Source organism: Coregonus clupeaformis, chromosome 24 (genome assembly GCF_020615455.1).
Source record: "Coregonus clupeaformis isolate EN_2021a chromosome 24, ASM2061545v1, whole genome shotgun sequence".
In the NCBI taxonomy this organism is placed as follows: domain Eukaryota; kingdom Metazoa; phylum Chordata; class Actinopteri; order Salmoniformes; family Salmonidae; genus Coregonus; species Coregonus clupeaformis.
Genome location: NC_059215.1, coordinates 24,448,998 through 24,462,485, shown reverse-complemented (window position 1 = coordinate 24,462,485; position 13,488 = coordinate 24,448,998). Strand labels below are relative to the sequence as shown.

The following is a 13,488-nucleotide window of genomic DNA, read 5'->3' as shown; positions in this document are numbered from 1 at the left end:
GGGGGGAATGGTAACTTCATCTTTTATCCCTTAGCCCCCAGATAAGGAGGGAGGCCTACCCAAGCAGGTGGGCAACAAGACAGAATGTGCCCTACTTGGCTTCGTCCTGGACCTGAAAAGGGACTATGCCCCCGTGAGGGAACAGATCCCTGAGGAGAAGCTCTACAAGGTCTACACCTTCAACTCGGTGCGCAAGTCCATGAGCACAGTGGTGCAGCTGCCCGATGGATCCTTCCGCCTCTACAGCAAGGGGGCCTCTGAGATCCTGCTCAAGAAGTAAGTCTGACTCCGAAGCTGAAGAAGTCGGAAAAGTCATTTTTCTGTTAATCACGCTTTTCAAATAAAGTTGGATTTGATTTGAGGCTACAGGTTTGATAGAGAATGAGGTGGTGGTGGCCTCAAGATAAAGTGAGCCTTGAATGAGGATTGATGAACAAAACAAAACAACTAACATTAATATTGTGCCCTAACATACAGAACATCTGACTTGTGTCCTGACTAGGGTAGCAAAGGAAGGGTATATTACTGGAAAGTAGCAGTATCTAACACAATTTTGGTAACTTTCAAGGATTTTAAGGAATTTATCACTGGACATCTCGTGGCCTTTTTGGGTACTTCAGATGATCACAGGTGTCTGTAATTATCTCTGCCCTCTGTGTGGCCTTATCATATGTACAATATATAACATAATCAAAAAATATGATTTTAAATCAAATTAGAAATAGAATGACAAAGCTGTAAAACATCCTAAGTATAAACCATCAATTTAGTGAATACCATTGGTGTTTAATCCTGGGCCATGCCAACATAAAATATTCTTTATATATATATTTTTCACAATGTCAATATGTCTTTGTTGTAAATGTTGTGGTGCCAAACTGGTGGTAGTTCTGAAAAAAATAAATAGTTGGAGGTGTTGAATAGTTAATTTAAAATAATGCTATTGTTGATTAGATGTTTGTTTTTTCATTAAATCGGCTATTTTCTCTTGAACCATTTGGTCTATCATATGGTCTATTCACTAGAAGCTCATGGGCAATATGGACACAGATATAAAAAATATGGACACAGATAAAAAATAAAAAAAAGTTATTCAAGTATACATTTCCGGTAATTACCTGTAGCTTTGCAACCATAGTTCTGACTCTCTGTCTGTCAGGTGCTCCTCTATCATGGCTGGCGGTGGAGATCCGCGGGGTTTCCGCCCGCGGGACAGGGACGAGATGGTGAAGAAGGTGATCGAGCCCATGGCCTGCGACGGCCTGCGCACCATCTGCGTGGCCTACAAGGACTTGCCGGCCAGCCCTGAGCCCGACTGGGAGGACGAGGCGGGCATCGTCAGCGACCTCATCTGTATCACCGTGGTGGGCATCGAGGACCCTGTCCGCCCAGAGGTAACCAAGACCTTACGCAGAGGGACTCTCTATTGCGGTGCAGTTGTTTACAGATGTAGGTAGAGATTTGGAGTGGAGTTTTTCCACAGGGATGACAATTGCCTGTTTCTTGCTCTTCATTTCAAGTGGGTTATTCTGCAGATATATGTCTAAATAAGTCAGATATATATGAATTTATTAATACATAGGATTAGAGTGGGGAGACCCATGCACCTATGGAAGGGCTGGAACAGTAGGATGACACAACGGGTATTGTTATACTGCAGGTAAAGGTATAGTTAGGTATAGGCATTGTAATCTCACACATAACATAAATGGTATCGTAGCATCTGTCAACAGACTGGGAAGGGGAGCGGACATTTGGACCATAGACTTGCCCAAAGCATACAGAGAGAGGGGGGTGGAGCTACCGCCCTGCTTTCGCTCCTCGTTCTAGTAACACATCTGCCCCCAGAACAGAATCGAGTGTCCGAAGCAATTAAAAAAGGTTTTAGTTCTGCGTTTCCGAGATTATAGGTATTGTTATAATTGTAGTAAATATTCAGTGATTAAAGCTGTAGTTTCATGCACATTAGCAAGTAAGAGGAGGTGCCAAGGCTTTATCAAAACCCAGGTGTCTTTTATAACCAGGTCCCAGATGCTATCAAGAAATGCCAGCGAGCAGGGATCACGGTACGCATGGTGACAGGTGACAACATCAACACAGCGCGCGCCATCGCTGCCAAGTGTGGCATCATCCAGCCAGGGGATGACTTCCTGTGTATAGACGGGAAGGAATTCAACCGACGAATCAGAAATGAGAAAGGAGAGGTAGAATTCATCATTCATGAACTGTTTAACACTCTTTTACTGACAAAAAATAGAAGTGCCCTGATTCAGTTCCTTAGCTTGTGTTACATAGTGTTACGTGACTCAACATTTTCTGTGTATATCCAATCTTTCTTTCTTACAGGTTGAGCAGGAGCGCATTGATAAGGTTTGGCCCAAACTGAGAGTTCTGGCCAGGTCCTCACCTACAGACAAACATACACTGGTCAAAGGTGGGTCAGAGATTCTACACTCAAAGCTACAGTACTCTTTTGTAAACAGTTTGTAAACCATGCAGCTACAGCATTTCCAATGAGACCTTAATCTCCCTGCAGGCATCATAGACAGCACCGTACTGGAGCAGCGGCAGGTAGTGGCTGTGACAGGGGACGGGACAAACGATGGACCTGCCTTGAAGAAGGCCGATGTTGGCTTTGCCATGGTGAGACATCATGATGATGATGACAAATCTTTTGTCATTTAAGTAACTTTGGGAAAATATTAAGTCCCAGACTTAAAGTTGCAGTCCGGGATCATAAGCACTTACAAATAACATATCGTAACATATCATACGAAATGGTTGACGTAGCCGGCCGCGACCGGGAGACCCATGGGGCGGCGCACAATTGGCCCAGCGTCGTCTAGGGTAGGGGAGGTAATGGCCGGCAGGGGATGTAGCTCAGTTCATAGTTGTGGATTCGTTTCCCACGGGGGGTATGAAAAAAAATAAAAATGCATGCACTAACTGTAAGTCGCTCTGGATAAGAGCGTCTGCTAAATGATGTAAATGTAATGTAAAATGTACACAATTGTGCACCATTTTCAGGGACCAGTTTTGGCTTTCAGAACTACTCTCTGAAATTATACAAAACCTTTGGAGCATCACTTTAACAATACATTTCCCTACCTATTTACATTGTAGTTACATAGGCATAGTATGTACTGTGGTATTGTTACATTAGTACTTACATAGTACTTACGGCTATGTAACTATCATGCACATATATAGGTATTAGTGACATGTTTTTTTAATGTGAGACCTGTGCAAGCAGGGGGGTGAATACTTTTCAAAGCAGTGTGAATTTAAAGTGGATTATCTCTGTGGCTCTGTGTAGGGCATCGCTGGTACTGACGTAGCCAAGGAAGCCTCTGACATCATCCTGACTGATGACAACTTCTCAAGCATTGTGAAGGCGGTCATGTGGGGACGTAACGTCTATGACAGCATCTCCAAGTTCCTCCAGTTCCAGCTCACTGTCAACGTGGTGGCTGTCATTGTGGCCTTCACCGGCGCCTGTATCACACAGGTACTCACTCCATCTCTGACTCTCGCACACCACAGCACACCACACCACAGCACAATTCACTGTTGTGTAAAATCCAAATGGACCACTTAAGTAACTGTAGTAAATGGTCAAAGATGTAGGTAACGGTCTATGGACATTCCAAACAAGCTTTGAAGCTAAATTCTATCTACTTACCTCTTTTTCTCTCTCCTTCTCTCCTTACCTCTCTCTCTTGCTGCTTCTCTTCTTACTTCCCCCTCTCTCTGCCCCTTACCTTCCCCCTCTCGCTACCTCTTTCTCCCTCTCTCCTTACCTCTCCCTACCCCCTCCCTCTCTCTCCTCCCTTCAGGACTCTCCCCTGAAGGCTGTCCAGATGTTGTGGGTGAACCTGATCATGGACACCTTTGCCTCCCTGGCCTTAGCCACCGAGCCGCCCACTGAGTCCCTGCTCCTGAGGAAACCTTACGGCCGCAACAACCCCCTCATCTCCCGCACCATGATGAAGAACATCCTGGGTCATGCCATCTACCAGCTCACCATCATCTTCACCCTGCTGTTCGCGGGTACACACAAGGGAGGAGGAGGAGGAGGAGGAGGAGAGAGACTGGAAGTGGGGGCAGAATGGAGACAAGGGGAGGAGGTGGAGGGGGGCTGCAGGTGGAGGTGGAGGGGGGCTGCAGGTGGAGGTGGAGGACGGAGTCTGGAGGTGGGGAAAGGGAAAGGGGGAGGGGGGGTGTAGGTAAAGGCAATGGTGAGGAACAAGAAGGTTGAAGTAAAACAGTCATGAAACTATGGTGCTCTATTTAGCTCATAGCATTTTACATGATAATTTAGTATACCTTTGCTTGCCATTAAAGGGATAGTGTGTTTTTCTAATTATCCAGTCAGATAAACTCATGGATACCATTTTTATGTCTCTGCATTCAGTATGAAGGAGGTTAGAGGTAGATTCGCGAGCCAATGCTAACTAGCGTTAGTGCAATGACTGGAAGTAGAAACTACCATCAAATTCTTTCAAACTGCACGCAGAGACATAGTAAATGGTATCATCTGACTCTGGGTAAGTAGAAAAACAGCTTAATTTCCAGAATCTTGCACTATCCCTTTAACTAGGAAGTATATCTTCGACTACATGTGTCTCTTTCTATTGTCCGCTTATCCTTTTTGTGTTCCTCTCCATCTCAGGAGAAAAGATCTTCAACATTGATAGTGGACGCAACGCCCCTCTGCACTCCCCCCCCTCCGAGCATTACACGATCATCTTCAACACCTTTGTGCTCATGCAACTGTTCAACGAGATCAATGCCCGCAAGATCCACGGTGAAAGGAATGTTTTCGACGGCATATTCCACAACCCTATTTTCTGCAGTATCGTGCTGGGGACTTTTTTAATGCAGGTGACAGGACCACAAGCGTTTACTTCTTATACGTTATTTTCCATTTCCATTATAGCAATCCTAGTAATGTTATTCAACCATGACATATACCTAATAATATTGACTACTTAATTATTGTCGCACAGGATACATGTATTTGGGCTAACCAATGGCAACCACTTTTTGTGATCAAATCTCTCTCGTCTTGTGTCTTATTCTGTACAGTTTGTGATTGTGCAGTTTGGGGGGAAACCTTTCAGCTGCACACCGCTCAATGTGGAGCAGTGGCTGTGGTGTCTGCTCGTGGGAGTAGGAGAGCTACTGTGGGGACAGGTACTTATGCTGGAGTTAATGTTGTGTGAATGTGTTAACCAATATGTGGTTCTACAGTGGTTTTGTGTCAAGACACAACTAAGGCCTTTGACATAGACAAACCCACATATCCATAACCCAGTCTTCAGTTGGCTTTGACACAAGGACTAGCTAGGACCAACCAGACCGAAACGGAAGTTGTGTTCTTCTGCTCGTCAACTAACGCTGACCCCTAACCCCAACAGCTCATCACCACGGTGCCCACCAGCCGCCTGCCCTGTCTGAAGGAAGCGGGTCATGCGCTGGGTAAGGAGGAGATGATTGATGATGACATGGCAGATGATGAGCAAGAGATTGACCATGCTGAGAGGGAGCTGCGTCGAGGGCAGATCCTCTGGTTCCGGGGCCTCAATCGCATCCAGACTCAGGTACAGTGCATTGGGCTCCACCATTCTCTGTCCCTTGTCTTTCCCTAACAAGGGCTCTGGTATGTACTGTACTGTCCTACGAAGAGGAGTCTTTTCTACTTGCCCGACTTATCTCTGTTAATTTGTGTCTCTCTTCACCATTTGATGCCTTAATTTATTTCACCACACTTTGTTTTCCTATATTTATTGAAATATAATTCTCTCTATTTTAACCTATCAGAGTAATTTTGATTCCATCTCATGGTCATATTTCTCACTAAAATACTTTTTATCCTTCTTCCTCATGTCATTGCTATTATCACAGATTCTGTCTTTATTTTTTATGTATCCTTAATCCTCGTCACTGTGACACAGAAAAGTCTTCAATGATCATACCTAATAATCCTAACAACAAGTATATTAAATATATTACAAGAGTTCCAATTGTAGTCTGTCTCGTACTCAAACCAGCATCTTTATGAGACATATGATGCGGACGTAGTGCTAAATACAATAATTAACATTACCAGTCCATGTTTTGAGGGTAACGTCATTTCTTTTTAAATGCATTTTTGTATCTAATACATGCTTTTGATACCTTCATATTGGAACATGACCTCTACAAAACTACAAGTTCTACTATACCATCCCGTTAAACGTGATTCATTCTGCCTGCTGGTTTCATAGCCCTCCAATATGCCCCACAGGGCCCCCTACCACCTGACATGAGGTACTGCAAGATTGTCATGTCCTCTCTGTAATATCCTCTCTTTCTCTCCAACAGATGGAGGTAGTGAGTACCTTCAAGAGAAGTGGTTCCTTTCAGGGTGCTGCGCGACGTCGCTCCTCAGTTCTCAGCCAACTCCATGACGTAACCAATATTTCTACTCCCACTCACGTAGTTCTCTCCACTGCCAATGCAACTGGTGCGCCTGGGAGTGAGTTTCTGCCATCCATTAACGGCACACAACAAAAAACAGTCCACTCACCATCATCAAAATGAGCATCTTGTATGTAGAAAATGGACCTTTGCCTGCCCAGAAATGCAATTAAGCATCAAAGATATGTGTGTTTGTCTGTGTGTGTGTTGTGTGGTGGGGGAGTCAACACTGAGGCGCCTGACCCACTGACCTTTTCATTTGAGTTTTCCTCCTTTTTTCTGGTTTATCTACCATCTCTATCTCCATCATCTTTTAAATTAGTTTAGTGACTGTGTGTTTATGTGTATATTTGTGGTTGTATTATTTGTTAATTTAATATTATATTTCTCTACCTCCTTTTCACTACTACCTCATGATCTTAGGCCAGGATTCAATCAGATCTGCGCTAGCCGACAACCACATAGCTCTTGTTCGAGTGCCGCGATGTCAGGCTGCATACTCTTTTGTCTTCGTAATTATGTATAGGCTACCTGGCTTCTTCAAGCATGATCATTAGCTGGCCAGCTGTATTCAATGAACCCATAAATAATATATGTATTTATTATTATTTATGTATTATTTTTTTATTGATTATATAATATTTTGTTTTATTATAGCCAATATTCTTTATGTATGACAATTTCATAGTTCTGAAAATGTTTCCTCATTTATACTTTTTGACTGCACAAATAAGGAGAACGTAGCCAGGTGCCTTTTGTAAACTGTTTTTCGTTGAACGATTTTACATTCGAGTAGAGTCTACACTTCATATCGATGTTTTGAACTACTAACATTGTAGGGAAGGACGGATGTTTTTTTGTCAATGTCCACAAGAGCAGCAGCTCACCAATTTGACAGCTCATAGCGTAGTTATACCTGTTGGCTGATGTGGGTTGCTGCTGATCTGATTTCATCCTGGCCTTAATCTATTTCTTTATCTTGCTGCTTTGTTTGGCTTGATGCAGTCTGTGATCAATCGTGTTTCAAACTGCCCAGAGAAGACTGTCTGTATGCTCCTATGGTTTTATCAGATTTGTGACAATACATACGTTTAATTTTCAATGTGATCAGAATTGTATTCAGAGCATTACAATGAAGCAGCCATGCCAATTTAAACAATTTCTTAAATGGCAAATCAAGGTTAAAAAAGACACAAAAGATAAGAAACAAAATAACATGTATTTTGGGTGTGTGCACTTCTGAACAGTTGTAAACCTTCGAGTGTTAGCCTGCAACAGTGACATTTCTGAGATGTTACTGTTTGGTCACCCTACCAATACAAATCTTTCTCTGTCCCTAGGTTCGATCAGACTGCCAAAATAGGATATGCAGTGTTGCTTTGTACAAATAACTACCCTCATTTTACTTGATCTCTTTCATTCTCTCTCATTGTAGGTTCTGCATCTCATGAAGGAAGATAGTTGTATTTCCTTTATTTTTCCTAACGTAGTACTAACGTACTCTAACTGATTATTATGGTTCATTTTTGTTGTTGTTTTCTTTTCTTATAAAACATACAGATTATCTTATTCCATTGAGATCAGTCAATGATGGGTTGAGGGTGGGCTTAAACTGCGTGCTACAGCTCCAAGCATTGCGGGTTCAATCTTAGTGCTAGGCACTCGTTTTATAATTATCGTTTTTCTGTTTTAACCCTATCCCAAACCTTAACCCTAACCTTTTAACCAGTCGGGATGAATGCCTTAACTTAGGTTTTGGTTTCACTTTTGCGCAGTTTGACTGACAGCTAACTTCTGTTCAGTTTGACTGACAACTTACACATGGCAAAATACACCGTAATTGAAGGGCAAGACATGCCATATCTCTGTTGCCTGCAGTTATGTCAAATGTCTCCATTTCCTTTGGAGGTTGCATTGCAGCAATTGGTATAACGCAATACCCAGGCATTCATCCAACCCATATTCAAAAACAGTCCCTCAAGTGTTGTGCACTTTGCCTATTATCATTTCCTTTGAGGACTTTTTGGTTTATTAATTTATTTTATAAACAGCCACAGATTGTTTGGTATATTAGGACGATTAGTAGACATCTGAATGTAGGAACTCTAACTTCTAATTCTAAATTTGCATTGTTCCAAGCGATGTCTTTTACTTAATTATTTTGCTGTTCAGCTTTTATATGTACTTCACATTGTTTCCCCTTAATGTCCTTTCCTTTCCTGACTTTGTGGTTGTCAGTTCAGTGATCATGTCCATGCGTGTGCAACTCTCCAAACGCACTTCTCAAATTAGGAGTCTGTCCTATATGTTTATTCAACAATGTCTGTTTTCCCTGTCATATGTTTCAGTTTTTTATGTTTTTATATTTCTCACGGCTTTGTGAAGACTATGAATCACACTCAAAACGAACTGATCTCTAGCAGAATGTCTTTGTTTAGAAAAAAGGATTCATGAAGAAAGTCTGAAATGTTGTGTCAGGGTTGGGGTCAACTCCATTTCAACTGAATTCAATTCAGGAATGGAGTTCAATCATCATACTTTGTACATTGATGGATGGTCCATTATCTTCACTGAGAATAGTTTGACCAATTCATGAATATAATTTCCATTTAATTCCCTGAATTGACTGAGAGGAAATGAATTGAGCCTAACCCTGACTTTTATAATTTGTTTGCATTATTATCATAAACACCTGTGTCCTCCCCTCCAGCATCCTCTCTTCCTTTGTCTAGTGTAATTCAATAAGCCTGGAGCGACCATGGGATTCAACCTCTACCCCAATAAAACAGGCCTTCTCATTTTCTTCTGTTTTTCCATCCAGCTCCTTGAGAGAAAGTTAGGTGGCCCATTTGAAAGAAACCAAGTGAATACATTGACTTGAGTAATAGTTCATTTTCAACAGCTGTGGTGTTATATTGACCATTGTGGGCACTATACTCGAAAGTTTACAATTTTCACAAGGGGACATTAATTCAGAGGGCACATAATAATTATTTATTTTCTAAATAATTTACTTTATGGGAACAAACAGCTCCTTGGAAAAACAAATCAGCACAAGTCAACCTTAACAGTGTCTCTGTGTTGCCTGACTCCCTCATCACAACATGGTTATTGGGTCATGTCGCTTCTTGTGCAAGATCTTTGTGGTCATTTTCACATTTAGAATGCTTGCTACAAAGGTTGGTCTTTTTGGATGTGCTTGCTGAAGAAATTGGTATTTGTGGCTATGCTTGCTGCAGGAATGAACAAACAAATCATATTGTTTGTGCATGCTGAGGTACAGTCCACAGAGCAAACAGGAATAAGGACCTAAGCATAATCTCCCTTTTTACATCAGCGCGTGATTTAAACAAAGGTTTTAGTTACTTGCATGTATCTCAAGTTAGGATTCAGCCTGTAGTGCCCATCGCAACGGAATATAATTGCATTCATGTTCACACACTTATTTGCTCTGTGGGAATGAATGTATTATTCTTATTTTATTAAACTTCACAATATGTGCATCTCTTTACCATCTAGGACCAGCCATAGTAATTACAGAAACACCCTATTTATTAATGTATTGTTTTCCTCATTAACAATATTAAAGCAAGATTCACCATAATGCCTACCTATTAAGACTTGTGTTGAGTTCTGTGTGAATGGGTGCTGACTTTGAGTGGATGAATAACCCATCACTAATTATTATTTTTGTACAAGGAAATGGGTATGTTGTGGCTGGACACAGAACTACTGGTGGTGTATCATAAATGTTTCAAATGTAGATTTTCACATGCTTATAATGTGATTTTGAGGAACAATTTTTAAAACAATTGTTCTGACATTGAAGGTAATGATTTGATGTACAACTCTGGCAATTCCAGTGTGGTGACTATTGTGCCTTATGAAATACAACCATTGTCTACTATATTGCCATTTTTGTACTGATCTGGATGAATGTATTTATGTCCTTACATTTGTTTGTACTGTAAAACATCTGAGTTTAGATATACCCTAGACAACTTACAAAGTACACGTTCAAGATGTTCAATAGAAATATACAATTCACTTACAATAATTATTTTTTGAAGTTGAACAAATTATTCACATTCACAGGCCCTGCCTTTTTTACAGCCGCCCCCGAATTTACAGAGTAAATTTGAACAACTTTTACTGTGATATAACAACATTACTCATCAAGTCAACAGAAGCCTGTGATTACTGTGACTGGTCTGTATTGTGGGTGATTTTCCCTTAGCTTTACTGGTAGCTGCATTATGGCTCATTGGACGTTGCAACACTCAAATGATATGTCATCCAGCTGTACCCATTTTCGTTTGCATCAAGACAAGCTCATGCACGACCACCTTGAATGTTTTTCTTTTACAGCATGGCTGTAAATGAGGCTGTCACATGATCAGTCTTGGCATGTCAGTTGTTGTTTGGTTTGCAAACTGATCTGAATCCCATGCTCTCACTTGTTTCACTTGTCCCGTATGTAAGTTCAGAGTTCAGTACAAAAATGTTTCTGTGTGTGTGTGTGTGTGTGTGTGTGTGTGTGTGTGTGTGTGTGTGTGTGTGTGTGTGTGTGTGTGTGTGCGTGTCAGACAATGTTGTACATCCATCAATGAATATTTGATTCATTTTAAATATCTTATATTGAACTGACAACAGTAACTTTTATTTAAGTCATTATTTCAGTTTTCATTTGTTTTACTTTCCCTAATGTTCTTTAAAGTTACAGAGTAATCCCAAGTGGACATGTACATATTGTACACATACAGTAGGTTTTATCAGGTCAGTGAGGCATTTCAAACTCATAGGTAATTGATTGCCTTTAAAGAGGCTATACAGAACTTTTGCCTCTGGGCAAGTTCTTGAGCAAAAGGGGTCCCCTAAATGGACAAAAATAATATCTAGGAATTACCTTATTGGACAGAAAGAGGTACACCTCCCCACGCCCAGGCAAACCTACTACTGTACAATAAAACCTTTAATTTAGAATTTAACTAACATTTAGTGGAATTTTCAGAAGACTCAAAAGTTGTATTTTCATAACTTTTTCAGGTCAGTTCAGCCAAAGAATTCTGCCACTGTGACGCTTTTAAATGCTTAAATCTAAATCTCTCTCCACTTGTTTGTCCCATCTATTCCCTTTTCCTTTCTGCATTTTTCCCCTTGTTTGACCATTATATACAAAATTCAACATAGATCCGAGTGGTGAAAGCATTCCATAACCCACTTTATGATGGCATTGAGAAGCCGGAATCCAAGAACTCCATCCACGACTTCATGGCACACCCAGAATTTCTCATCAGTGACTTGGTCCACAACATCCCCTTGATTGACGAGACAGACATTGAAACCGAAGAATCAGAGCGCTCAGACTGCAACAATGTTCGCCTGGCTTTTCATCAAGCTCCTCCCCCTGCCCAGCCCCCTCAGCCTCCCCTTCGCTGCCGCTCCGCCTCCCGCCCAGCCCCCTACCGCCAGCAGAGCCTCCCCGTTACACTCAACTGCAACAACAACGCCACTGCTGCTGCTGATGCTGAGAATGGAGATAATCTGAACCCAAAAGATGCAAGAATACCAGCTGCTTCTCTCTGCCGCCCCGCCAGCCCATTGCACAGCTTGGAGACCTGTTTATAACTATGATCTGGGCACATGGTTGACAAGTAGGGAGAGGAAACACCAATGACTTTGATGGACATGGATGTAACCCAACAAAGAGGGAATGAAGAGGAAAACTGGACATGGAAAGAGAAAGTATTACCTGGAAATGACATTGTATAGACCAATGGTTTTATGGATTGTTTCCTTGCCCAACCTTTCCCCCACAGCCACTGCTTTTAGCCTGCACTCTCTGCTTCAAAACACTCACATATCCTCTCAAAAAGCTCCACAATCCAACGATGCTAACCCCACCAGACTCTGATTGACACTTTTGAAATGTATATCTAGGCACGCAATAGAGGAGTGATTGGTGTAGTAGAGACAAGAATGAACTGGAATTGATTCTTGCCCTTTTGATTGAAAATATGAAAGACTCAATGGAAAGTGAAATGGGGTTAATTCATTCTGCTTTTTAACAATATAATTGTTCAGATTATTACTATTGTTATTACTACTGCAATTACTACAATTACTACTACAATTATTATATTCCAGTTAATGATGCTTCATTAATTAGCTTTATCTTTCCATGTATGTATGTATGTCTGTATGTATTGTTTGTTCGCTTAACTGCTGTATTTGTCTCCTTGTTTTTCTGTTTTTATATACTCCTTCTGGTCATGTCCCCTTTTTTCCTTTTCTGTGTTTACATGTGTTGTGTATGTCTTAAAAAATAAAAAAATAAATATAACTATACAAATAAATTTATAAACATATACAACAACTTAAAAACACAAAATGTTAAGAAAATAGTAGATATGCTATTAAAAAAAAGTCACAAAAAGTACTACTCATAGTTTTGGTTCTTCTCTTCATATAGATATGTCTTGAATGAAGTTATTCATTTGGACACTTCCATGAACAAAAGGAACAACTGAACTGAGTATTGAAAATATTAAGTTGTGCGTAATGATTAAAGGAATTTATGATTATTTTATTAATCCATGTGTATTCTCTTCATTTTTGTCTTTTAGTTTGCGTAGATCACATAACACAAAATGAAAATGACTTTTTGATGTACTTTAGAATCTATCAAACAATATTAGACTGTATGTTTTATGTGTTTCTACCCAACTATGCTTTACTGCCATCAACAGTGATAACTAGTCACAGCTTTTACAGTGGCACAGTTAGATATCAGAACAGAACAAAACCATTGAATATATATTTTCTTTTACGTTTTACTTACATTTCCACATATAGCGTTTTAAGAGTGATTTTGTTTTTTGAAAGTAGAAAATAGGATGTCTCCCAGCTTTGTGGAGCACTTATTAAAGCTGTCTGAAGAAAAGAAATTCAGCAACCATGAGAAAGAATTCCTTTTATCACAGTGTGGGAGTGATATGGTTGCAATAGAAGTTGGACGACTGAGGT

At 40.7% G+C, this 13,488-nt stretch overlaps 1 protein-coding gene across 9 annotated transcripts in view; it reads left to right on the top strand.

Annotated features, from left to right (window-relative positions):
- The window catches only part of LOC121538406 (plasma membrane calcium-transporting ATPase 3-like), a 37,078-nt gene extending 24,023 nt beyond the window's left edge, over window positions 1-13,055 (top strand). For 3 of the 9 annotated variants that reach the window (XM_045207099.1, XM_045207102.1, XM_045207100.1), the window contains 12 exons: window positions 35-276; window positions 1,160-1,394; window positions 2,025-2,204; window positions 2,347-2,434; window positions 2,537-2,643; window positions 3,317-3,508; window positions 3,837-4,050; window positions 4,673-4,884; window positions 5,089-5,196; window positions 5,421-5,603; window positions 6,367-6,453; window positions 11,653-13,055. In XM_045207099.1, coding sequence (XP_045063034.1) covers window positions 35-276; window positions 1,160-1,394; window positions 2,025-2,204; window positions 2,347-2,434; window positions 2,537-2,643; window positions 3,317-3,508; window positions 3,837-4,050; window positions 4,673-4,884; window positions 5,089-5,196; window positions 5,421-5,603; window positions 6,367-6,453; window positions 11,653-12,090 — 2,286 coding nt within the window. In that variant the 3' untranslated portion in view covers window positions 12,091-13,055. Of the gene's footprint in view, window positions 1-34; window positions 277-1,159; window positions 1,395-2,024; window positions 2,205-2,346; window positions 2,435-2,536; window positions 2,644-3,316; window positions 3,509-3,836; window positions 4,051-4,672; window positions 4,885-5,088; window positions 5,197-5,420; window positions 5,604-6,366; window positions 6,521-11,652 lie in introns of all 9 variants that reach the window. The other 6 variants (XM_045207107.1, XM_045207106.1, XM_045207105.1 and 3 more) reach the window with 2 other exon arrangements.
- The last annotated feature ends 433 nt before the right edge of the window (window positions 13,056-13,488 follow it).